The sequence below is a fragment of the Cherax quadricarinatus genome, unplaced genomic scaffold (genome assembly GCF_038502225.1).
Source record: "Cherax quadricarinatus isolate ZL_2023a unplaced genomic scaffold, ASM3850222v1 Contig4798, whole genome shotgun sequence".
Taxonomy (NCBI): domain Eukaryota; kingdom Metazoa; phylum Arthropoda; class Malacostraca; order Decapoda; family Parastacidae; genus Cherax; species Cherax quadricarinatus.
Window position 1 is genome coordinate 1,229 of NW_027199824.1, and position 26,433 is coordinate 27,661.

General features: G+C 38.6%; 1 protein-coding gene across 1 annotated transcript; it reads left to right on the plus strand.

The window, feature by feature from the left end:
- Positions 1–303: 303 nt before the first annotated feature.
- LOC138852183 (uncharacterized) lies at positions 304–23,719 on the plus strand (the record flags this gene model as incomplete). The annotated part of the gene is made up of 10 exons (XM_070081881.1): positions 304–478; positions 1,497–1,675; positions 2,240–2,314; positions 5,344–5,389; positions 13,674–14,136; positions 14,291–14,440; positions 14,653–14,826; positions 15,502–15,625; positions 16,781–16,943; positions 23,553–23,719. Coding segments are annotated over 10 exons (1,716 nt in total), but the record flags the coding sequence as incomplete, so codon positions are not given.
- Between the last annotated feature and the right edge of the window lie 2,714 nt (positions 23,720–26,433).

Sequence of the window (26,433 nt, forward strand, 5' to 3'; positions counted from 1 at the left end):
GACAGGCCCTGAAAGTGGTCACCTGTCCTGTACTGAACAAATATCAGAGTTAGCGGATTTGTCCTGATACTTCAGAATTCAACTGGACACTATCGCTATGGATAAAATGCAAAATTATGGACTTTTGTCCATTTTTTCTAATAATTATCTTGGTAATTATTTTTGTCTGAAATTGCTGAAATGTGTTAATGAGAGGTTCATTGATGAGAAGTTTTGCCAAACTATATGAAATTATTTTACTGTGATATTAAAGAAAATACTAGTGTGTGTGGTATTATATTGTGTTTATTTTTTTATCAACAGAATGTTATCGTGCTGTCATTGCTGTTGGTAGTGGTGGGAACGAGGGCAGAAGTGAGAAATGGGACAGAGGCATCATCTGAAAAATCCATTACTGAGGTGCATGATGTCACTGAGTACAACAATGAGACGGTCTTGTCACCTGCTGAAGAGCTGTTACAAGCTGCAAGGGCTGCAGGTGGGAGCAGTGTAACCTAACACATGGATGCCTACACAAAAATTCATTCACAGTCTGATATATAAGTACATATACTGTATCTAGCAATAATGTCAGATGATGAATGCAACTGTCTTGATAATATAACTAATGGACACATTTATTTTTAATCTTTGTCCATATCTTCAGATATGCACAGTTCAGCATGTATGGTGAGTGAGTTTATTTAGATACAGGTACACATAAGTACAATTACCATACTATATAGTTTAACATCTGCGTAAATTACCTGGGATAACCCCAAAAATTTACATCCACCAACCTACTAAGTTCAATTATTAAAGTAACCAAAATTGCTATTTTAGTTTAGATTGCAATCTCTTCATATCAGCATGTATTAAAATTAGCATTCAAGCAATCTTAACCTTAGTTCTGCATTTTAAAGTAGTTTTAAGTCCTGGTTATTTGGAATAATCTTAGAGTACCTGAAATACTCAGCATTATCAGTAACTTTAAGGTAGGCTTATAATCCAAGTAGTACAGTGTAGTGCAGGTTGGCCATCACTAATCCAGCATCGTAGGGAAATGTAATGTGCCAGATTAGTGAGTTTGCCAGATTACAGAGTGGTTAGGTTAGAATACACTTAATTAATCTATCAGTAGAGACTTTCTGCTACATCTTCCTCATTTTCATCACTGCTTTCTCCTCCACTGGCTTGCTGCTGTGGATTTATAACCATCTGCACAATTTCTGAGTCAGTATAATGATGAAATTTGAGTCAGTATAATGATGAAATTTGAAATTATGCTAGCCAAAATTAGTGCCGGATTACTGATGAAACCAGATAACTGATTGCCAGATTAACGATGGCTGACCTGTACAGTATTCATGCTGAGCAACGTTTGAGCGTTTCATAGGCAATTAAAGACATTTCTGCAAGTTTAAATAAATTTTGGCTTCTTGGTAACCAGTGATTTTTTTGTTACTAATGAGAATTTATAACCTGGAGCAAGCATTGTAGAGAGTTTCTTTCCACAGGTTATGATTTGACCCTGCAGCGCTTAGACATAGCTGCTGCCTCTACAGATGAGGAAGTGGAGGAAATGATGCCACAACCTGTGGCTGAGGCCTTCATTGCTCAGCGCCGAAGAGACAATGTTGACCTTATCCGAGAACAGATGATTGGCATGATATTCACGGGAAGGCCTCAGCCACTTGTGAGTTCTAATAGTATACAGGAGGGCCCCGCTTATAAAGCAGGTTAGGTTTTGGGCTACCACTATACAGCGAAAATCACTGTAAAGTGATTTTAATAGATGATAGTATAAAGATAACATCTTTATACGTACTATCATCTATTAAGTGAGCAGTAGAGTTAAGCCTAAAAAGATGCATATACAGTACAGTACATGCAATACTTACCTTAAAATATTTTTGTATTTAGCTTTTATAATGAATGGTGAATATATATTTATTGTAGGTAACCTAAATAAATGAAGAATGGGTATAATTGAAAATGGCTGTATTACCAAAGTGCTCTAAAGTGAAGCACTGTAAAGTGGGGTCCTCCTGTACACCAGTATACTATATACAGTACAATATTTTGCTGCTATACCAGGTGCAGTTCTTACAATGAGAATTTTGTGCACAATTAATGTTCATTTCATGGCTAATATTTTTTGGGTCACCCTGCCTCGGTGGGAGACGACCGACTTGTTGAAAAAAAAACAAAAAAAAACTGGAAAATCAAGACAACTTCATGATATTTTTATTTTTGGCAGGGTTCTGTACCTCGTCGGCCTTTGGCATGGGCTCGGCCCGCCAGCTTCAGGTCGAGTCCATCAGGGATGGTTCATGTGAGTGTTAGAGCTGGGAATGTTGGCATGATGTAGGTGGAAGTCTAACTAGACTATTATCCAGCATCTGTGTTCAGCAATATTGGCCTCATTACTTTAGTATCTGTACCAGCTACTCTGTCACTCTATTGAATTGAGTTCCTGGTAGTGATGCAACTCATCGCACTACTGATAGTTGTGGTATGGGGATTCTAATGTAGTATGCAGTATTAAATAATGTATGTATTTTTTAGCAATCAGTACTTATTTCCTGCAGTTGTATTAATGGCACTTGTTTATCCAAGAGGTCTAATTGTAAGCTTTTGTTAACTACATAATGAAATGGCATTAATTTACAGTTTTATTTTTACTAGATTGCAACTCATTAATACATTCTGGATAAGATGAGCTTGGGCACGACCTCCCTGTTTATGGACATTTAAGTTGTTCAGAGAGTTGATACACCTTGCAGAGCTGAACTGCCTTGCTTTGGAGTGATTTCACTAACATAATAGAATTTTGTATTCATCAAATTTATTTTTCTTTTGACTACTTCTTTTACAGGCAGAAATATGGAATGGATACAGGTTCCTTGATCAGCATGATACTCATGTATCTCATCCTGGAATCACTGGAAGCTAGGATATTTGCTGACATATTCAACATGGATTCTTTGCTACAATGTCAATAACATTAATACTTACTTTTATATAGTTTGATGGAATAATGATCAAGAGAAAATCTACCGACAGATATACTGAGTCACTTGTAACCGCACCATAACAGAAAAAACAAACGTGATATTCTTATAGGTTTCTTTCTTAGGAGGCAGACACAAAATTTCCAACAAACAGTTTCTTGAAGAATTCCAGTAATTGTCACAAAAATACACTGGAACCTCAGTACTCGAACTTAATTTGTTCCAGAAGGCTGTTCGAGTACCGAATTTTTCCCATAAGGAATAATGTAAATTTGATTAATCCATTTCAGACCCCAAAAATACACTGACAGTGGCTTTGTGGTGTACTTTCGTTTGGTATTTATGATTGTATTCTTGTTTTCTTGGTCTCATTTGATAGAATGAAAGATACAGTATTACAGAAATAGAGATGATTTTGAATGGTTTACAGAATAAAAGTACCTTGAAATTGAGCTCAAAGTAGTGGAAATGTTTGATTTTTGCTGATGTTCAAGAGTAAGCAAATCAAGTCAGTCATCCAATACACGGCAACTGGTGGCTCTAATGTGCTTTTATAAATGCACTGATATTATTTATACCATTTTTTCAGTAATGCAGTAGTCTCTATAACAGTAAATCTTCTATTTTTTTGTGTGAATAAATATTCAAAATGGACAGCAAGCATAATATAAGAGGGGCCCAAAACAGGAGGAGCTATTGGAGAGAGAAGGAGGGGCCAGCAGAAGGAGCGTTCAGTATCTTATGAGTTGTCTTGATAGCCTGATACTAGTGGTGGTGCGAATATTATGTTGTGTAATTACGCTAATATTAGTAATAAAGGTTATCTATCACATTTATTCAATAGAAACACAATAGAAAACCTAGAAGCACAATAAAGATACTGAAATTAATTAAAGGCATATTATATGAAGAGGCAGAAGTGATGTTTACATCAGGGTAAACACACACTAACTAATTTTTCTTTTGGTTGACTGTTATCACTAAGCTTCTTGGGCCCTATGGTGACTTATTTATACAAATAATAGAAAAAACACTCAGAAATGGGAAATAGTTTACAGTGAAGTTCAGTGGAGTTTAGGACTGAGCGACAACTGTGGCGATATTGATGCACATGTTCTGGTAGGTCGTGTTGTTTGGTCGAGTGCTGAGCAAACGGTCAACTACCAAGCGATTTTTTACTGAACAAAGCATTCGTGTACCAAATTGTTCAAGTACGGAGCTGTTCGAGTACCGAGGTTCCACTGTATTCACCAAAAAGTGCTCACCCGACATTTCATCAAGAGACACAGAAAAGGGTGGCACAAATTCTTAAGAACACCAATGTACTCATTAGATCTGACATTTACCAGTTACAGAAATAAATATGTCAGACACTGTATTCACAGTTCATTGTAAGGGATACAAAATTTGAGAGTGAAACCTCGCAAGTTATTGATATTAGGATTCAGAAACATACATATTCCTGTATCAATAATATATGTAATCCAGTGACAGCTTAGTCCTAAAAGAGGAAGAAAATACTTAGTGGCAGTTTTAATTGGAGTTTTAACACTATAAAGTAGAACTGTATTTATTTGTTGCTATCTATATGTATTTGTCTATATTCTCTTTGAGACTTCATTTTTTCTAGTGTTTTATGATTAAATTCTTTTTTAGTACAGTGGTACCTCGAGTTACGAACTTAATTCATTCCAGAAGGCTGTTTGAGTGCTGATACCAAACGAATTTGTTCCCGCAAGGAATAATGTAAATTAGATTAGTCCATTTCAGACCCCCAAAAATACACTTATAAAAGCACTTACAAAAATACACTTACATAATTGTTTAAATTGGGAGCTGTTCGAAACTCAGGGTACCGCTGTATCTCCATAGTATATTATCTTTATATCAATTCTTTCAGTATTACTGGCCTAGTGGTAAATTCCTGAAATTTCTCAAGCTTTCTCAGGTGCATAAACACAATTGGGATTACACATTTGTACTGCATTCTCCATATTGGTTTCACATACATGTATATTATCCTGACATAAAACCTTCTTGAGATTCCTGAAGGCTATTAGTTTTGTTTTTGGCAAGTCATATACAGCTGATGCCATCTTGTGTGTAAGCTGGTAAAGGTTCAATGTTATCTCCATCTCCATTGGCCATTTTTCTTTTTCTTTGGATATTACAAAATGGGATGCTACTGTTCTTTCTCCACTCATTTTCATCAACTTTCATTAATTTAGGCTGAATCTGACATCACATATACAACAGTGTGTGAATACAATCAATAAAAGCATACACCAGTTCATGTATACAACACTGCCATTTGCCAGTGCAGTGAGTTATTGCTATTATTTACTTGCAGATGCAGTATAATCCTCAAGGTGAGGCCAGCATCCAGAGCACTAGAAGTAGGTTGATGGTGAGGCTAGTATTAGTATAGCTTTTACAGTCAGTGAAGCAGTACAAGGTACGTGGCGTAACAGTGGCTTGGGGCATCTGTAGAACACTACCATGCTTACTCATGACCGATAGAACTTTTTTTTTTTTTTTGTAATGTTATCAAGACTACCGGCCACCCTTCATAGAAATGGACTGGCTGAATATGGCAGGATGGTGTATGGATACTTAATTTAGAGGAACACAGAACATGTGTATAGGCATAGTATTAATACATATTGAATGAGAAATTTCATATAGTAGATAAGGAAAGAGGTTTGTTTTAAGAAATTTAAGTCCTTTAGCATACAGGAAAAGGTGGATACTGCTGTACCATGTAGACCTTGTTCTCTTTGAGCTAGTAAACCACATCTGTGATGGAAGTTAAAATAAGGAATATTTTGAGTCATGACAATGTTTCTTTGCTGTATAATTTTTCATCACTGTTATACACACCACATCAAAACTTCAGCTTTCCATGCAGAAATCTGAGTGCATACATGCGCACATTCACAACACACATATGTACATGCTGAGTGTTCCTTGTCTCTGTCATGCGGTGGAAACATTTTTGCCCAGAAAGGCTTAAAAAATTATTACTGTAATGCCCAGATGTTCTCATGGCTGAATTTGTAATTGCCTCAGCTTGCAACCAAGGGTCCAGGATTTGTTCCAGGACGAGTGGAAAGGTAGGGCATGTTTCCTTATACCTGCTGCTCCTGTTCATCTAGCAGTAAGTAGGTACCTGGGTTTCAGCTAACTTTTGATCTCATTTGTTAAATAAGGCAGTCAGATGACAATGGTTTTATTGGATTATCCTGGGTTACTAACCTTCCAGGTTAATAATCTGAATCGACTACGACAAGGTCCTAAATGCACTAGAAGACAAAAAGAATGCAGATGTAATATATACAGACTTTGCAAAAGCCTTCGACAAGTGTGACCATGGCGTAATAGCGCACAAAATGCGCGCTAAAGGAATAACAGGAAAAGTTGGTCGATGGATCTATAATTTCCTCACTAACAGAACACAGAGAGTAGTCGTCAACAGAGTAAAGTCCGAGGCAGCTACGGTGAAAAGCTCTGTTCCACAAGGCACAGTACTAGCTCCCATCTTGTTCCTCATCCTCATATCCGACATAGACAAGGATGTCAGCCACAGCACCGTGACTTCCTTTGCAGATGACACCCGAATCTGCATGACAGTGTCTTCCATTGCAGACACTGCAAGGCTCCAGGCGGACATCAACCAAATCTTTCAGTGGGCTGCAGAAAACAATATGAAGTTCAACGATGAGAAATTTCAATTACTCAGATATGGTAAACATGAGGAAATTAAATCTTCATCAGAGTACAAAACAAATTCTGGCCACAAAATAGAGCGAAACACCAACGTCAAAGACCTGGGAGTGATTATGTCGGAGGATCTCACCTTCAAGGACCATAACATTGTATCAATCGCATCTGCTAGAAAAATGACAGGATGGATAATGAGAACCTTCAAAACTAGGGAGGCCAAGCCCATGATGACACTCTTCAGGTCACTTGTTCTATCTAGGCTGGAATATTGCTGCACTCTAACAGCACCTTTCAAGGCAGGTGAAATTGCCGACCTAGAAAATGTACAGAGAACTTTCACGGCGCGCATAACGGAGATAAAACACCTCAATTACTGGGAGCGCTTGAGGTTTCTAAACCTGTATTCCCTGGAACGCAGGAGGGAGAGATACATGATTATATACACCTGGAAAATCCTAGAGGGACTAGTACCGAACTTGCACACGAAAATCACTCACTACGAAAGCAAAAGACTTGGCAGACGATGCACCATCCCCCCAATGAAAAGCAGGGGTGTCACTAGCACGTTAAGAGACCATACAATAAGTGTCAGGGGACCGAGACTGTTCAACTGCCTCCCAGCACACATAAGGGGGATTACCAACAGACCCCTGGCAGTCTTCAAGCTGGCACTGGACAAGCACCTAAAGGCAGTTCCTGATCAGCCGGGCTGTGGCTCGTACGTTGGTTTGCGTGCAGCCAGCAGCAACAGCCTGGTTGATCAGGCGCTGATCCACCAGGAGGCCTGGTCACAGACCGGGCCGCGGGGGCGTTGACCCCCGAAACTCTCTCCAGGTAAACTCCAGGTAAACAGTCAACTGACATGGGCAGCATAAGGCTCAAGGAACAATGAAAGGAAACAGGTCCTGGACTTGGATACTTTTGCTCATGCCCGACAAACATCAAACTCATTCGACTTGATTTGTGGATTTAGAAGACTAACAGACAGTGTCACTATGGACAAAATCTGGACTCTACAGACTTTTTTCATTTTGTTCCATGATTCCAACTTTTGTCCAGCCAATTTTTTTTTTTTGACTGAATTTTCCTGGTGTGATTTTTCATCAGTAGACCTACTGGTACAAGGTTTAGGTATATTATATCAGTACCGAGAGATTGCCAGCAGTCAAGACTAGAGTTTGTGTGTATAGTATTTCTTGTTGATGGGGAGGGGAAGAAAGGTGTATTAAGTATACAAGTATACATAGGTGATATAACTATAATCCTGGACTACTGAATTAAAGTAACACAAATATGAGTGTGGCCATGACATCCAAAACAACAAATATTTGATATATCATAGAAGACATGGGCTTCTCAAGAAATTGAAGGAAGCTAGTCTGTTACTAATAAAGGTTTGGAAGCTTAATTATGGTCTCTCATTCATGTAGGAAATGTTGAAGATTTTTGTATATATACTTTACTGGTAATAATTTTGTTTAACCAGTATTGGCTTATAGTTACTGTAAATTGTTGAAAACATATTAGATATGTCCTCCCATTTCAGTAGTTATATGTATGTCATGGGGGAAGAAAAAACTTGTGTTCATCATTATAAAAGTAAGATAAATGACAGCATTTTTGTAACAGCAGGTATGAGTCTCATATAGTACAATGCCAGGTAATGTATAACCATTTACTGGTCAGCATACAGTAATTTTTTTTTTGCCATTTTAAGATTTATAACTTAGTTTAACTCATAATTAACACCAGTGAAATAGTTATATGAGCAGTGATGCTAATATATAAGGTGACATAATTGCCTGTATTTGTGCATCTTCCTTTCTTCAGTCTCCAGAAGATCATTTAATCATGAACAGATACTATATAACTGACTTCTGTGGGTTGAGCATGTTTTAATTAATAATTTATAATAACATGAGTAAGCATGGGAGAGGACATAATAACAGGGTAAACTGCTTTGAGGGCGCTGCTGTCTTACGGTAAGGAGTGCTTGCTCTTCTCAGCTTAGTAATGCTGTTGACTGATGTTTCTATATATTCTAAGCCCCATAATGACTCCTAACAAATTGAAAATTCTTACTCTGTTGTAAATACCACTTGTATATATATAACCTTTCAGAATACAAATGGAGAACATATCTGGACATTCTGGGTACTTCCTCATACCTGTAATAATCTTACTCCTGTCTTGATGGCTTCTCCATATTAGGAAACAATAATTCACAGCAGAATATTTTCTTTCTGCAGTTAATCGTCCAGTCAGGACCATATGTATTTTCCTTATCAGTCGTTTGATGGCCCCTAATTTTATCCTTTTGAATAATATTCTGGTTCTAAATAGGTATAATTTGGCTTTCAATTCTTCTTGTCAAATTACTACTTGGCTAAAGTAAAAATTGTAAAATTTATGTAGGGACACTGTAGAGACTTGGAAGGCTGATTTTGTGTATGTTAATTATAGTACAGTACTGTAGTTGACACCTTGTGTTGACCCCCAGAACACCCCCCAGGTATACTCTGCTTATCAAACTGCTAGTGGGGTCAAACTTCAGCTTTTTAGCCCTGTGTCTCAACCATAGATAATTTGATGTGCCTGGTAATGCATCTCTTACTCTCTTGGTTATGTTGTACTGGACATACACCAGATATTTGAATTCCTAAAAGGCATTTGCCTCCACTACCTACTCCTTGGTGTTCCACTTGGTCACCATCAATGCTAAAATTCTTGTGTATATCTCATTGACTTGTTCTGTCATTCAGCTTAAAGTTGTCCTGGTTCCATCTTTGCAGTACCTCTTGAGTGTCTTGTACATTAAGATAAGGTATATGCATGATGGTAGGATTGCTGGTTTCTTTTTCTGTCTCATAAACACGCTAAGATAACAGGGATATCTTGCTACTCCTACTTACACTTTGGTCACACTTCACAGACACGCACATGCATATATATATATACATACATCTAGGTTTTTCTCCTTTTTCTAAATAGCTCTTGTTCTTTTTTATTTCTTCTATTGTCCATGGGGAAGTGGAAAAGAATCTTTCCTCCGTAAGCCATGCGTGTCGTATGAGGCGACTAAAATGCCGGGAGCAATGGGCTAGTAACCCCTTCTCCTGTATACAATTACTAAAAAAGAGAAGAAGAAAAACTTTATAAAACTGGGTTGCTTAAATGTGCGTGGATGTAGTGCGGATGACAAGAAACAGATGATTGCTGATGTTATGAATGAAAAGAAGTTGGATGTCCTGGCCCTAAGCGAAACAAAGCTGAAGGGGGTAGGAGAGTTTCAGTGGGGGGAAATAAATGGGATTAAATCTGGAGTATCTGAGAGAGTTAGAGCAAAGGAAGGGGTAGCAGTAATGTTAAATGATCAGTTATGGAAGGAGAAAAGAGAATATGAATGTGTAAATTCAAGAATTATGTGGATTAAAGTAAAGGTTGGATGCGAGAAGTGGGTCATAATAAGCGTGTATGCACCTGGAGAAGAGAGGAATGCAGAGGAGAGAGAGAGATTTTGGGAGATGTTAAGTGAATGTATAGGAGCCTTTGAACCAAGTGAGAGAGTAATTGTGGTAGGGGACTTGAATGCTAAAGTAGGAGAAACTTTTAGAGAGGGTGTGGTAGGTAAGTTTGGGGTGCCAGGTGTAAATGATAATGGGAGCCCTTTGATTGAACTTTGTATAGAAAGGGGTTTAGTTATAGGTAATACATATTTTAAGAAAAAGAGGATAAATAAGTATACACGATATGATGTAGGGCGAAATGACAGTAGTTTGTTGGATTATGTATTGGTAGATAAAAGACTGTTGAGTAGACTTCAGGATGTACATGTTTATAGAGGGGCCACAGATATATCAGATCACTTTCTAGTTGTAGCTACACTGAGAGTAAAAGGTAGATGGGATACAAGGAGAATAGAAGCATCAGGGAAGAGAGAGGTGAAGGTTTATAAACTAAAAGAGGAGGCAGTTAGGGTAAGATATAAACAGCTATTGGAGGATAGATGGGCTAATGAGAGCATAGGCAATGGGGTCGAAGAGGTATGGGGTAGGTTTAAAAATGTAGTGTTAGAGTGTTCAGCAGAAGTTTGTGGTTACAGGAAAGTGGGTGCAGGAGGGAAGAGGAGCGATTGGTGGAATGATGATGTAAAGAGAGTAGTAAGGGAGAAAAAGTTAGCATATGAGAAGTTTTTACAAAGTAGAAGTGATGCAAGGAGGGAAGAGTATATGGAGAAAAAGAGAGAAGTTAAGAGAGTGGTGAAGCAATGTAAAAAGAGAGCAAATGAGAGAGTGGGTGAGATGTTATCAACAAATTTTGTTGAAAATAAGAAAAAGTTTTGGAGTGAGATTAACAAGTTAAGAAAGCCTAGAGAACAAATGGATTTGTCAGTTAAAAATAGGAGAGGAGAGTTATTAAATGGAGAGTTAGAGGTATTGGGAAGATGGAAGGAATATTTTGAGGAATTGTTAAATGTTGATGAAGATAGGGAAGCTGTGATTTCGTGTATAGGGCAAGGAGGAATAACATCTTGTAGGAGTGAGGAAGAGCCAGTTGTGAGTGTGGGGGAAGTTCGTGAGGCAGTAGGTAAAATGAAAGGGGGTAAGGCAGCCGGGATTGATGGGATAAAGATAGAAATGTTAAAAGCAGGTGGGGATATAGTTTTGGAGTGGTTGGTGCAATTATTTAATAAATGTATGGAAGAGGGTAAGGTACCTAGGGATTGGCAGAGAGCATGCATAGTTCCTTTGTATAAAGGCAAAGGGGATAAAAGAGAGTGCAAAAATTATAGGGGGATAAGTCTGTTGAGTGTACCTGGTAAAGTGTATGGTAGAGTTATAATTGAAAGAATTAAGAGTAAGACGGAGAATAGGATAGCAGATGAACAAGGAGGCTTTAGGAAAGGTAGGGGGTGTGTGGACCAGGTGTTTACAGTGAAACATATAAGTGAACAGTATTTAGATAAGGCTAAAGAGGTCTTTGTGGCATTTATGGATTTGGAAAAGGCGTATGACAGGGTGGATAGGGGGGCAATGTGGCAGATGTTGCAAGTGTATGGTGTAGGAGGTAGGTTACTGAAAGCAGTGAAGAGTTTTTACGAGGATAGTGAGGCTCAAGTTAGAGTATGTAGGAAAGAGGGAAATTTTTTCCCAGTAAAAGTAGGCCTTAGACAAGGATGTGTGATGTCACCGTGGTTGTTTAATATATTTATAGATGGGGTTGTAAGAGAAGTAAATGCGAGGGTCTTGGCAAGAGGCGTGGAGTTAAAAGATAAAGAATCACACACAAAGTGGGAGTTGTCACAGCTGCTCTTTGCTGATGACACTGTGCTCTTGGGAGATTCTGAAGAGAAGTTGCAGAGATTGGTGGATGAATTTGGTAGGGTGTGCAAAAGAAGAAAATTAAAGGTGAATACAGGAAAGAGTAAGGTTATGAGGATAACAAAAAGATTAGGTGATGAAAGATTGAATATCAGATTGGAGGGAGAGAGTATGGAGGAGGTGAACGTATTCAGATATTTGGGAGTGGACGTGTCAGCGGATGGGTCTATGAAAGATGAGGTGAATCATAGAATTGATGAGGGAAAAAGAGTGAGTGGTGCACTTAGGAGTCTGTGGAGACAAAGAACTTTGTCCTTGGAGGCAAAGAGGGGAATGTATGAGAGTATAGTTTTACCAACGCTCTTATATGGGTGTGAAGCGTGGGTGATGAATGTTGCAGCGAGGAGAAGGCTGGAGGCAGTGGAGATGTCATGTCTGAGGGCAATGTGTGGTGTGAATATAATGCAGAGAATTCGTAGTTTGGAAGTTAGGAGGAGGTGCGGGATTACCAAAACTGTTGTCCAGAGGGCTGAGGAAGGGTTGTTGAGGTGGTTCGGACATGTAGAGAGAATGGAGCGAAACAGAATGACTTCAAGAGTGTATCAGTCTGTAGTGGAAGGAAGGCGGGGTAGGGGTCGGCCTAGGAAGGGTTGGAGGGAGGGGGTAAAGGAGGTTTTGTGTGCGAGGGGCTTGGACTTCCAGCAGGCATGCGTGAGCGTGTTTGATAGGAGTGAATGGAGACAAATGGTTTTTAATACTTGACGTGCTGTTGGAGTGTGAGCAAAGTAACATTTATGAAGGGATTCAGGGAAACCGGCAGGCCGGACTTGAGTCCTGGAGATGGGAAGTACAGTGCCTGCACTCTGAAGGAGGGGTGTTAATGTTGCAGTTTAAAAACTGTAGTGTAAAGCACCCTTCTGGCAAGACAGTGATGGAGTGAATGATGGTGAAAGTTTTTCTTTTTCGGGCCACCCTGCCTTGGTGGGAATCGGCCGGTGTGATAATAAAAAATAAAAAAAAAATAGCGCCCCACTTTATTCCATTTATTAACTTAATCCTCAGTCCCTCATGGTTGTCTCCTGTGTGCCTTCCTACTGCTGTTTATCCTGTTGTCATAATTTTCAACCCCACTTTCACCAGGAACTGAAATATGTGACTGTGTCCACTGAATTTAGACTTTCCTGTATTGTATAATGTATGGCTCATGCGGTTTGTAAGCTAGACTAAAGAATTAATCATACAGTACTACTGTAAATTTTGACCTAGGAATAAAATTATTTCTATTACATGTACTGACTGCAACTCTGTTTTTGTAAATAATATTATGTTTAAAACTTAGAATGCTGTATTGTAATTAACATATGAAAACAATGTTTCATTTGAGCTTTAAAACATTTATTTCATAGCTAATACTACATGGCTGCTCTAATTGCTTAATCATGCCACAGTTACATTCCTGCAGGCTAACTGATTATTCCATTACTGTATCAAAGTGTATTGGGTGCTGTAGTGTGAAGTGTGTCAGGGAATCATAGGTATGCTGCTGGTTGATATGCAGCTGCCACATAGGGGTATTTCACGGGCATTGGTGGTTTACTTTGTCTTAAAACGTTCTGATGTAGATTTTTGTCTCCAGAGGTGCCAGCGCCAGACAAAATTCTGAAACCAATGCCCTTTGTGCCGGGCCCCACCATGGTCAAGTTCCCCCCTCATCACCCACCACACCAGCAGGCGCCCCCAGCACCTTCTCGGCAGTCACCAGGTTTTCCTGACTTCAGTAACACCATTGGACCTGATTTTGGACCAGTTACCATTAATGAATACAGTGGCAATTTCAACTCTCCAAACACAGCAGCCCGACCTCCATCTGGTCACCGGCCATCATCATCACATCGTCCTTCTCTGCCTCGGCCTGCTCCCCACCCTTCCTCACCCAGACTTCCTCCTCGACAGAGACCGCCTCTTCCTCGCCCACCCAGACCAATTCATGGCAGACCTGGGGCCTTTAGTAATGTTGGATTTGGTAACTTCAGGGGTAATGGAGGAAATTGTGTCAGGTATACAGAAGACATCTGCCTAGACACTGAGGAGTATCCACAGTAAGTTCCTTTCTCCCAAGATATCATAACATTTAAGCATACTGTATATGCATAATTTAAACTGGTATACTCATTTCTATACTTATTTTAATTATGCTGGCATATTGTTTTGTATTAAAACAATATAACCATATCACGAGTGTGGTGTTGGCAGTGAGGCGATTCTGTCATCGTTGGTGCGTGACCCATCCCGAGCTGATACCATGATTGCTGAGGTAAGGTCACAAAGTGCAGATGACCTGGTAGATGGAGTGTCATCAGCTCAGGAGTCCAAGTATGACTTTCAGCATTATTTTGGTAACAGGTACAATATATCGCTCCTTTTAATCAGTTGAGCACGTTGATCCATGTAAATAATTCTAAAGTGGTATGAAAGTGTCTCTTTGTACTCTTTATATTTGCTGCAAGTTTAACATAGTATACGAGTATCTTTGCATTGAGCATATGTATGAGAAAATTTTATTTTAATAATTATTTATATGGAAATGACTTAGCCATGTAACTCTTATTATTAAGGCGGGCAGATACAGTCAACCATGCTCACCGGGACTTTGCACAAGATGGAGGTTTTTTGTGTCCGGCTGAAGTTAAATATGCCAGACCAAAACGGGCCAGGAACTCAAAGGGTGTGTGGAAGTACATTGTCAATATGGACAAGTATTCACAGACCATCCGCATGGAGAAGTGCATGTAGGTACCACTAGATTATTATTATTATTTCAATACTGGCCATCTCCCACCGAGTCAGGGTGACCCGACAAAGAAGAAAGCACTTTCGCTGTCACTCACTCAATCACTGTCTTGCCAGAAGCATGCTGACATAACAGTTCAAATGACCCTTTATATTACAACATCCCGACTCTTCCTTTAGAGTGCAAGCACTGAATTTCCTGCTAACTGGTTTTTCCTGAATCCCTTCATAAATGATACCTTGCATGCAGGGTGGTAGGACAGTGGTAATGAGTGTACTGTCCCACCATCAAAGAACATAGGAGTGGAGTGCCTCCTACTCATCTTCAATCCCAGTTCAAAGGTCTTTTCAAACGTCAGTACTTCTTGCCTTCCTTCCTTATCTTGAAAGATGCTAAAACAAGGAGATGCAAGTGTTGAACAGACCATCCATATTATTATTATTATAATCAAAAAGAAACGCTAAGCCACAAGGGCTATACAGCCAGACCATCCATAGCCTCACAAGCTGTGTGGATATTAGTATATATTTTTATTGTTCTATATATAATTACTTTTAGTGGCAAATTAAATGTTTACTAAAATTCAGTATTTTAAATAGTCATTATTTAGTTAGAGGTTCTAAGAGAGCAAGGAGTATAAGGTTTAAATTACTAACAGAAATTTTTCCAACAGGAAGCCAGGTGGTGCATGTAGCTATGTCTCACACCATTACCGTGCCACCTGCAACCAGATCTACAATTACCACCGTCTTCTCTCCTGGGATGATGGGCGTGGCCTCCACATGGACATTTTTAAGGTAACTTAAATTTTCATTTTGCAAAATGCTGTATACTAAATCAACAATTTGTCATTTTACTCATTACATGTATCTGCACGTATACTTTTTTTTTTAGCACAGTCCATTTTCCACCAAAGCAGGGTGACCCAAAAAGAAAGAAAAAAACTTATCATTCAGCACTTTCAACATCAATCATACATAATCTATATTATGGTAATTTAAACATTATATATTTAATTGGCATTGATGTATAAAATTCTTAATAGCAAATAAAAAATTCACAAAAAAATGATAAACCAATCAAGGTCCTAATTTTGTTTCTTTACAACACATCCCCCACCAAGATAAGGTGTTATACAATAAGTCATACAATGCTAAAATTTTGATAAATTAGCAAATGTCCTCCCCAGTTATTGGTAACTAAGGAACATACTAGATTCTGCATACATGAACTGTTTTTCAGAGACTGTAGACACCCAGCAAAATATATTAATTCAATTCCTTACCTTATTTCCTACCATGTAAAGGTGAGTCAGCTTTGGGGTAGGATAAATAAAAGCAGAGGCTCATTTATATTCCTGATACTGGTGAAGGTTTCTTAACCCAAGGATTAACCCTTGGATTAAAGCTGATTTTGTCCCATTTTCCAGGAGCTGATAATCATTTATTAACCATCCTGCTAGTCACACATAAATGTGCACATTTTTAAACCTTTATCAAGTTATTGTTAATGTTTAAACTTGCATTTAATTATCTTGAAAGGGTGTTTCTATCCATTGTGTAGAATTTATGTATTACCTGTACATGTTCTAGTATAGTTTGCCCAGTAGCTGTGATGCTGTAAATATGTTAGTGCAGTACATATTGGTCTCAGTAGCTGTGATGCTGTAAATATGTTAGTGCAGTACATATTGGTCTCAGTAGCTGTAATGCTGTAAATATGTTAGTGCAGTACATATTGGTCTAAGTAGCTGTGATGCTGTAAATATGTTAGTGCAGTACATATTGATCTAAGTAGCTGTGATGCTGTAAATATGTTAGTGCAGTACATATTGGTCTCAGTAGCTGTGATGCTGTAAATATGTCGGTTCACTACGTATTGGTATTACCAACTGCTCTGACTTTCAGTAATTACCTACGTGTATTTGTAATTATTGTTGTGTAATATTACAGGTGCCAAGTTGTTGTTCATGCCACATCCAAGGATATGCCTATGTGTTTCCACCATTAAACAAGCTTCAGACTGCAGCTGGGTCAGAGCAAGTCATACAAGCAGTGCCAGCACCCCCACTGGATGACAGCACAGAAGTCCCAAGTAGTGAGGCACCTGAACCAGGTCAGTGACACATTGTCATACTCCACAGTATAGGGATGTTCGTTCTAATTCATCATGCCTACAATGATTAACAACTTAATCCCTAGTATAAATAGCCAGTAGTCAGTTTTTTAACTGTAATGTAGGCACACCTATGGCAAGGCAGTGATGGAGTGAATGATGATGAAAGTGTTTTTTTTTTGGGTCACCCTGCCTCGGTGGGAAATGGTCGATGTGTTAATAAAAATAAATAGTTCTACATAGGGCATGAAAGGCAGTCTGTGGAGAATGTAAAAGCTCTAAGAATCTTAATAAATTCAAATTCCTGGTGCTGCCGACAGTAATCTGTTAGGAAGAGTAATTAGGTAGGAGCTACAGGGAGAATCTTGATTTTACTTACCTATTCCTCTTGCAAGAGGGAGTGATTGTGTTTTCTGCTAGAGTTGCTGTGAAGAATAAGATGTACGTATTTGTACGGTAACCCCCTTACTTAGAATTTTTACCCTATTGACTGACTTTTATTATTAACCCTTAAACGGTCCAAACGTATATATACGTTCACATGCGTAGCGCCCCAAACGTATATATACGTTTTCTTTATCATTCATTCAACATTGCCATGATAAGCCTGAGTCACCTAGACATAAGAGAATGGCTGTGCGCACTCACTGTGTGCCATATTAAAATAATTGGGGATGCCTGGGTACCATATGCTCTTTTTTCCTATTAAAAAAAACATTTTTTTCCTCTCAAAAAATTTGGGGCGCTACACACGTGGATGTATATATATGTTTGGACCGTTTAAGGGTTAAGGGTATTTCAATTGTTCTTCTAACATTTATGTATGTACTATGATTGTGTGTTTGTGTTACCTTAGAAATTATAACTTGTATTTTTTTTTTTTTCAACAAGTCGGCCATCTCCCACTGAGGCAGGGTGACCCAAAAAGAAAATACTTTCATCATCATTCAACACTTTCACCTCACTCACACATAATCACTGTTTTTGCAGAGGTGCTCAGAACACAACAGTTTAGAAGCATGTCCGTATAAAGATACACAACATATCCCTCCAAACTGCTAATATCCCAAACCCCTCCTTTAGAGTGCAGGCATTGTACTTCCCATTTCCAGGACTCAAGTCCGGGTATATAAAAATAACCGGTTTCCCTGAATCCCTTCACTAAATATTACCCTGCTCACACTCCAACAGATCGTCAGGTCCCAAATACCATTCATCTCCATTCACTCCTATCGAACACGCTCATGCACGCCTGCTGGAAGTCCAAGCCCCTCGCCCACAAAACCTCCCTTACCCCTTCCTTCCAATCTTTTCGAGGACGACCCCTACCCTGCCTTCCTTCTCCTACAGATTTAAATGCTCTCCATGTCATTCTACTTTGATCCATTCTCTCTAAATGACCAAACCACCTCAACAACCCCTCTTCAGCCCTCTGACTAATACTTTTATTAACTCCACACCTTCTCCTAATTTCCACACTCCGAATTTTCTGCATAATATTTACACCACACATTGCCCTTAGACAGGACATCTCCACTGCCTCCAACCGCCTCCTCGCTGCTGCATTCACAACCCAAGCTTCACACCCATATAAGAGTGTTGGTACTACTATACTTTCACTATACTTACTCCTAAACCAATATTATTTCATAGTGACCATCTGTCCATTTAACTTTGTTTACCATTACTTAATTTTAGTCCCTTATATATTTTCTCCTTTATTTTAGCTTTATATAACTACCCTAGCTTATACATTCACAATTGTTAAAATAATCAAGGTGCTATTCTCAGGTGCTAAAGTAGAACAAGTTCACAATTTTGGCATTATATTCCAAAGCTCATTTATTTTATAGTACTACCTACTATCATATTCCCAAGCTCCATTATTTGATCATCACTTTATTTGTACTAGTCCCTTTTATATTGTCTCCTTTATTTTAGCTTAAAAAAAAAAAAAAAAAAAAAAATACCTTAGCTCATTATTTTACATTTGTTAAATAATTCAGGTGCTATTTTTTAGCTTAAGACTATTTACTTTGTTTTATACTTAATTCTAACTATAGATTCACTACAAATCTTATGATTACAAGCATTGATCCAGATACCAACCTCTTATTTAATGACTTAAATGAATCAAACAGTTACTGTAATTACTACACTGCAGAACAATCAAAGGCACTTCTCAGTGCCAACAACAACATAACTATCTTTAACTACAATATCAGATCTTTAAGCAAGCATTACGATGACCTCATAGCATTACTAAATTCCTTACATGCCAATATGTCCATCATTACACTAACTGAAACCTGGCTAAAGCCTGATACTACAGATGTCTATACCATTCCTGGTTACACAGCCATACACAACTGTAGGCCAGACCAACAAGGGGGTGGCACAGCCATATACTACTCAGACCAACTAGAATGTATCACTAATACTTGCACAAGAGATGAACATGGGGAATATATAATAGCCAAATTCAAATCCAAATACCTACAAAAACCTCTCACATTGATAAACATCTACAGAGTTCCACAGTCAAACATTAGCCAATTTAGTCAAAACCTAGGAAGTATGATAACTGATGCACGCATGAACAAAGATCACTTACTACTCTCAGGTGACTTCAATATAAATCTCCTGCAAGACCAGGACCCACACGTTACTGAATTCACAAACACAATGAGTAACTGTATGTTGCTACCAACAGTAACAAAACCTACAAGAGTTACAGAGACTAGTGTTTCCCTACTTGACCACATCTGGACCAACACCATATCCCCTTTAAAATCAGGCATAATTACAGATAATACCACAGACCACTACCCTACTTTCCTCATAACAACTCTTGGTAAATTACCCCAAGACACTACTAAAGTCACCTTCAGACTTCACAATGAGGCAGCCATTAATAACTTCACAACAGCATTAGCAAACATTGATTGGCACACTGAGCTAGAAATCAATACAGATATTGACGAATGTATTAATAATTTTCTAAAAAAGACTCAATACCTCTATAACAAGCACTGCCCTAAAAAAACTAAGCAGATGACAGCTAAGAGACTGAACAGTCCCTGGCTAACACCCAGCATTCTCAAATCCATAAATACAAAACACCAATATGAAAAACAGTACAGAATGGGTCACATAACCAGAGACCAAACAAAACGTTACTCGTCAATCCTAACCAGCCTGATAAGAAGGGCAAAAAAATTGTATTATGAGAACAGATTATCCAACTTACGAGGTGATATAAAAAAGACCTGGAAAACCCTATCAGAAATTCTGGGAACAAAAAAGATATCACGAAATAGCGAAATAAAATTAGCAAAATCAGATGAACCCCAACTCCCACCAACAGAAACAGCAAACAGACTCAATGATTTCTTCTCCACTATAGGACAAAACCTTGCCAATAAAATCCCAAGCTCAGATACCCCACCAAATGACTACCTCACCGGCAACTACCCGAACACACTGTTCCTAGCTCCGACTAACCCATACGAAGTCTCCCTTATTATCAACGCACTAAAAAACAAGGCAGGAGATTTAAATACCTTACCACCCTTTATATACAAAAAAGTGTCACAAGTGCTATCACCAATCATTGCAACACTCTTTAACAAATCCATTGAATCCTCCACCTTCCCTACAGTACTCAAAATAGCAAGGGTCACCCCGATCCACAAAGGAGGAGACCAAACAGAGTTGAATAACTATAGGCCAATATCCAACTTACACCCTCTCTCAAAAATCTTCGAAAAATTAATTCATAAACGAATCTACTCCTACCTTATCTCCCAAAACATACTCAACCCCTGCCAATTTGGATTCAGGCCTAATAAAAATACTAATGATGCTATTATACACATGCTAGAACATATATACACTGCAATAGAGAAAAAAGAAGTCCCACTGGGGATCTTCATTGACTTACGTAAAGCTTTTGATACAGTTGACCATGACTTGCTCCACGTAAAATTATCACACTATGGTATAAGAGGGCACTCCCTCAACTACCTCAAGTCATACCTCAGCAACAGAAGCCAATATGTGTACGCAAATGGGGCAAACTCTTCTGCACAACCAATTACAGTTGGTGTCCCACAGGGAAGTGTCCTTGGCCCTCTTCTCTTTCTCCTATACATAAATGACCTACCAAATGCTTCTCAATTACTCAAACCCACACTATTTGCTGATGACACAACATACGTCTTCTCCCACCCGAGCCCAGTCACGCTAGCCAATACTGTAAATACCGAATTACAGAAAATATCTACCTGGATGAGTACTAACAAACTTACACTAAACATTGACAAAACCTACTTCATTCAGTTTGGTAACAGAGCTACAGATGTCCCTCTTAACATAATGATAAACGGATCACCTATCACAAAGCTAACAGAGGGAAAATTCTTAGGAATCCACCTTGATAATAGACTCAAATTTCATACACATATACAACAAATTTCTAAGAAAATTTCCAAGACTGTAGGCATACTATCGAAGATACGGTACTATGCTCCACAGTCAGCCCTCCTGGCCCTATATCACTCTCTTATTTACCCCTATCTCACCTATGGAATTTGTGCATGGGGCTCAACAACAAGTAACCATCTCAGACCACTAATTACCCAACAAAAGGCTGCAGTTAGAATGATAACAAATTCTCACTACAGGCAGCACACTCCACCAATATTCAATACACTCAACCTACTCACCATACAAAACATCCATACTTATTACTGCACCTATTACATACATAGAACACTCAACTCTGATATTAACCCTCCCCTCAAACATCTCCTTGCCAACCTCAACAGAACACATGACCATAACACAAGGCACAGATCACTCTTTGATATTCCTCGTGTCCATCTCACGCTATGCAAAAACTCAATGCACATAAAAGGCCCTAAAATCTGGAATTCATTACCTGTTAATATAAAAGAAACACTACCTGTTTATAAATTCAAGTCTCTTCTCAAAGATCACTTACTCACCCAAAACCAAATAAATACTGAATAACTGAACCTTATAAATTGTATATCTTAAATGTTTCTCACAATTATATCACATAAATGTTAAACCTAAAACCCAATCTAACTTTATTATTTTTTAAATTCACTACCTAACAGAATACTCCATTCTACTGAATTTACAACAATGCATGCAACCATATGACCTGTCTTTGTAATACTCACTTGTGCTTTATAGTAATCAGTTTACATTAATGTTTTTCACTGATTTCATCATTGCTTAGTTAATCTTAAGTTAATTTTAAGCCAGCCCGTAATGCTATGCATAGTATAAGTGGCTTTGGCATGCTGCTCTTATCTGTATTTTTTTTGTACCTCTGTAAGTGTGCTCAAATTATAAATAAATAAATAAATAAATAAAAATAAATACATTCCCTTCTTTGCCTGCATAGATAACATTTTGTGACTCCACATATACCTCAATGCACCACTCACCTTTTTTCCTTCATCAATTCTATGATTAACCTCATCCTTCATAAATCCATCTGCCGACACGTCAACTCCCAAGTATCTGAAAACATTCACTTTTTCCATACTCCTCCCCAATTTGATATCCAATTTTTTTTTATCTAAATCTGTATGTTTGTACAATGGTAATAAGGAGTTACCATCACCCTGACATGTGAATGATAAAAACTGAAGCCTGTGTAATGTTTTGCAAAGATAGAATGTTGCTTCTTACAGTGTTTCTCTCATAAACATTTATATTTTACTGGTTTTAGGGATCATAACCCAGCAGCTTAGTTTCAGACTTCTAAATTAGAAAAAAATATTGCAGGAATCAGAGCTATAGTGAAACACAGGAAAATAAAGAATAGTGTATACTGAATAGAAGTTAAAATTTGTAAGATTTACCTATCATCTTAAATATTCATGAGACAGAAAGGAATGACCAGCAGCACTGAGAGAGTGCAAGAGACAGAAGAGTAGTACCATAAATCTTTGATTTGATGGCCTGGTAGGAAGAGGAGTGGTTGGCCAGTAATGGTGATTGTGGTGGATGGAAATGAGATTGTTTTGCCATGATTGTAACACTAACAGATAATTCTGTAGCCAATGGACTTTGTTCATTGTTTCTGAGCCAGGTGTCCAGGCAGATTGTATCTCATGTTTCCAAAGTCCGTTATATCTTTGACCCCACTGTACCTCCCTGGATGGTCGTCTACCACCCGAATATTTATTCAAAGATACTGTACTGTGTGGGGGTAGGGTAGGGTGGGATGGATGAAAGAATGAATTACAGTACCAGTGTGCAGCTCTCCCTCATACACATTGTTAGAATGCAGCAGCAGGAGCACATCTTAACCAGCAGAATTTGAACACTGATTGAGCCTAGCTTCAAATCCTTCTAATTTAAAAATAAGGAAGACTTAAAGAATATATTGCCCACTTTCTCTTTATTGATTCATTTTCCTTTGTGATGTAAACTAAATCATTACCTTTTGTGAGCTTTAAACTACAGAAGCAACTGTTATTCAGTGTGAGGCTTTTCACATAATTATTACTTGAGATCAGTTACAGTATCAATCAATATTTGTCTTAATAACTAAAATATATGCTTTAGTACAAAGTCAGGGGAACTTCCGCAACGTTGAAAGTGGGCCACCTGGCCGACAGCGTAGACCCAGCCAACGTTCTGAAGGGTCCAGAAGGCCAGCAGGTCCATGGCCTGCCAGAGATGAATCCAGTCACAGCATACGCAGGTGTGTATTACCTCACATTCATGAGTGAGTAGTTGTCCTCTCTGGTGCAATTCTCAGTTTCTCCTTTCTTCTACTTCCTTATCATTTCACTCCTCCCTCCAGCTGCTCTGCTCTTCCCCCACATGCTGCTGGTGCCACCCACCTCTTCTTCAATTTATCTTAGTGTTACCATATGTCACTGACACAGGTATTTACAATAGCTTTAAGTTCAATGTCATGAGATTCATGGCTGGAGAATTTGACCCTTTAGTACAATTTTAACTTGTAAACGAGATCTATTCTAAAGTACATTTTCACAAGCATTTATTATTATTATTATGGAGCATTAAACCCATAGGGATTATACATCACATGTGGGGGGGATGAAAGGCATTCAGGCTCAGTTCAGGGAACTGGAGCACAGATCCAATTCCCTAGATCAAGAGCCCCTCACCAGCATCGAGGAACCTCCCTTGAGGGGTTCACAGGCAATATAATTAAATATTTCAGAAAGATGGCAGACTTATATAGCAGAGTCCTCATCAGTGCTGAGATAGAGGCCTTTGGCCAAGATCTTAAGTTCACTAATGAACTCAGAAAAACAGAGTACTATTGACTTTGTAACACAACTAAACTCAATAACCTTTAACTTAATATATGGTTAACCTGTAAAAGCTGGTCCAGTGGACAGTGCCAAAATGCAACACCCAAGCACTAGAAAAGCTGTTAGAGGAGAGGATCATTAGGATATTATGGGATACAAAGGTGGAAATGTAAACACTGTAGGTGTGGATAGCTAAGTGTGTAAAATGAGAGAGATATTAATGGTAGTCATGTTCAGACTTGTGGCTCAGTTGTACAGATTGAACTTAGAGAGTTTTTGTTTGATAGTTTTATTATGCACCCTCTGCCTATCTTGTATGCCATAAACATAAAAAAATTACAGAGACCCATTACCTGGAGAGGGTTTTGGGGGTCAGTGCCCCCGCTGTTCGGTCTGAGACCAGTGCCTTCTTGAAGACAGCCAGGGGTCTATTGGTAATCCTCCTTATGTATGCTGGGAGGCAGTTGAACAGTCTTGGGCCCCAGATACTTATTGTGTTGTCTCAGTGTACTTGTGGCACCCCTATTTTCATTGGGGAAATGTTGCATCTCCTGCCGAGTCTTTTGCTTTCATAGGGAGTGATTTTCGTGTGCAAGTTTGGTACTAATCCCTCTAGGATTTTCCAAGTTTATATTATCATGTATCTGTCTCGCCTGCACTCCAGGGGATACAGATCAAGGGCCTTCAACTGTTCCCAGTAATTTAGGTGCCTTATCGTACTTTTGTGTGCCATGAAAGTTATTTGTACACTCTCCAGGTCAGCAATTTCCCCTGCCTTGAAGGGGGCAGTTAGTGCACAGCAGTATTCCAGACTAGAGAGAACAAGTGATTTGAAGAGAATCATCATGGGCTTGGCATCCCTAGTTTTGAAGGTTCTCATTATCCATCCTATCATTTTCCTAGCAGATGGGTGGTTCTTCACATTACTTTTTCACTCTATTGTATGCTTAGAATTTGTCATATACCCTGATACAGTTTTAATTACCTCAAGTTTTCCATATCTGAGTAGTTGAAATTTCTCTTCATTGAACTTCATATTGTTTTGAGTGGCCCATTTGAAGATTTGGTTTATGTCTGCTTGGAGTCTTGCGGTGTCTTCGATGGAGGTCACTCTCATGGCAGTCTGGGTGTCATCCACAAAGGAAGACATGGAGCTATGGTTTACATCTTTGTCTATGTCAGCTATGAGGATGAGGAGTAGAATGGGAGCAAGTACTGTGCCTTGTGGAACAGAGCTTTTCACTGTATGAGGACTGGGCTCATATATGGAAAGATCAAGAAGTTCATCCAAGGGGTCAGTTAGTTAAATTTTGCATGCCATTGTACATAGGGCAAAGATCCTAGCTGATGCAGATACCTTAATTTTACTCATATTTTTTAATATTGTAGGCTCTAATGACATTTTTCTGAAAGTATGTATATTTGCACACTTGCCACACAGGTACAGTATATATTAATGTCAGTTTATGTACTGCTTATCATCACAACTCTACCCTCTCATTGTTTACCATATAACCATGGCTTCTGTGAGGTTACTTTTCATACTCTGTTTTGGTTCAGCAGGAAAGTCAACAAATTGAACAAACTACAGTGTATATTTGTATTGTTAGATAGCAAAAGCTGCATAAGTAGAATAATTTAGGAATCTGGTTGTGGCATGTAGGCTATATTTTACCCATCCCTGCCTAAACGTGTACTTCACTCTCTTCATAAAAACTTTACCATGTTCAACAACTTGTTTTCTTACTCTTTGTACCATACCTTGCAACTCTTGCCACACATCTCCTTACAAACCATACCACGGGTGGGGTTTGAACCCGCGGTCAGAGAGTCTCAAAACTCCAGACCATCGCGGGTTCAAACCCCACCCGTGGTATAGTTTGTTTGTAATCGTGTCATTACGATTTCATGAGTCATCTCCTTACAACTTTTCCAAATTCATAAATGTAGCAAACCTTCCCTTTCCTGTATATAAATGCAGGATTGCTCATTCATATACTTCAACACAACAGTTTGATCCACCAATCCACATTCCTTTTTAAATCCATTCTCTTTTTCTCTGGTCATACCTCATGATTTTCTGATATCACTAATGCTACAATAAAACTATGCATTTTTACTTAATATTCTTAACTTGACCAAAAACAAATCCATTCATC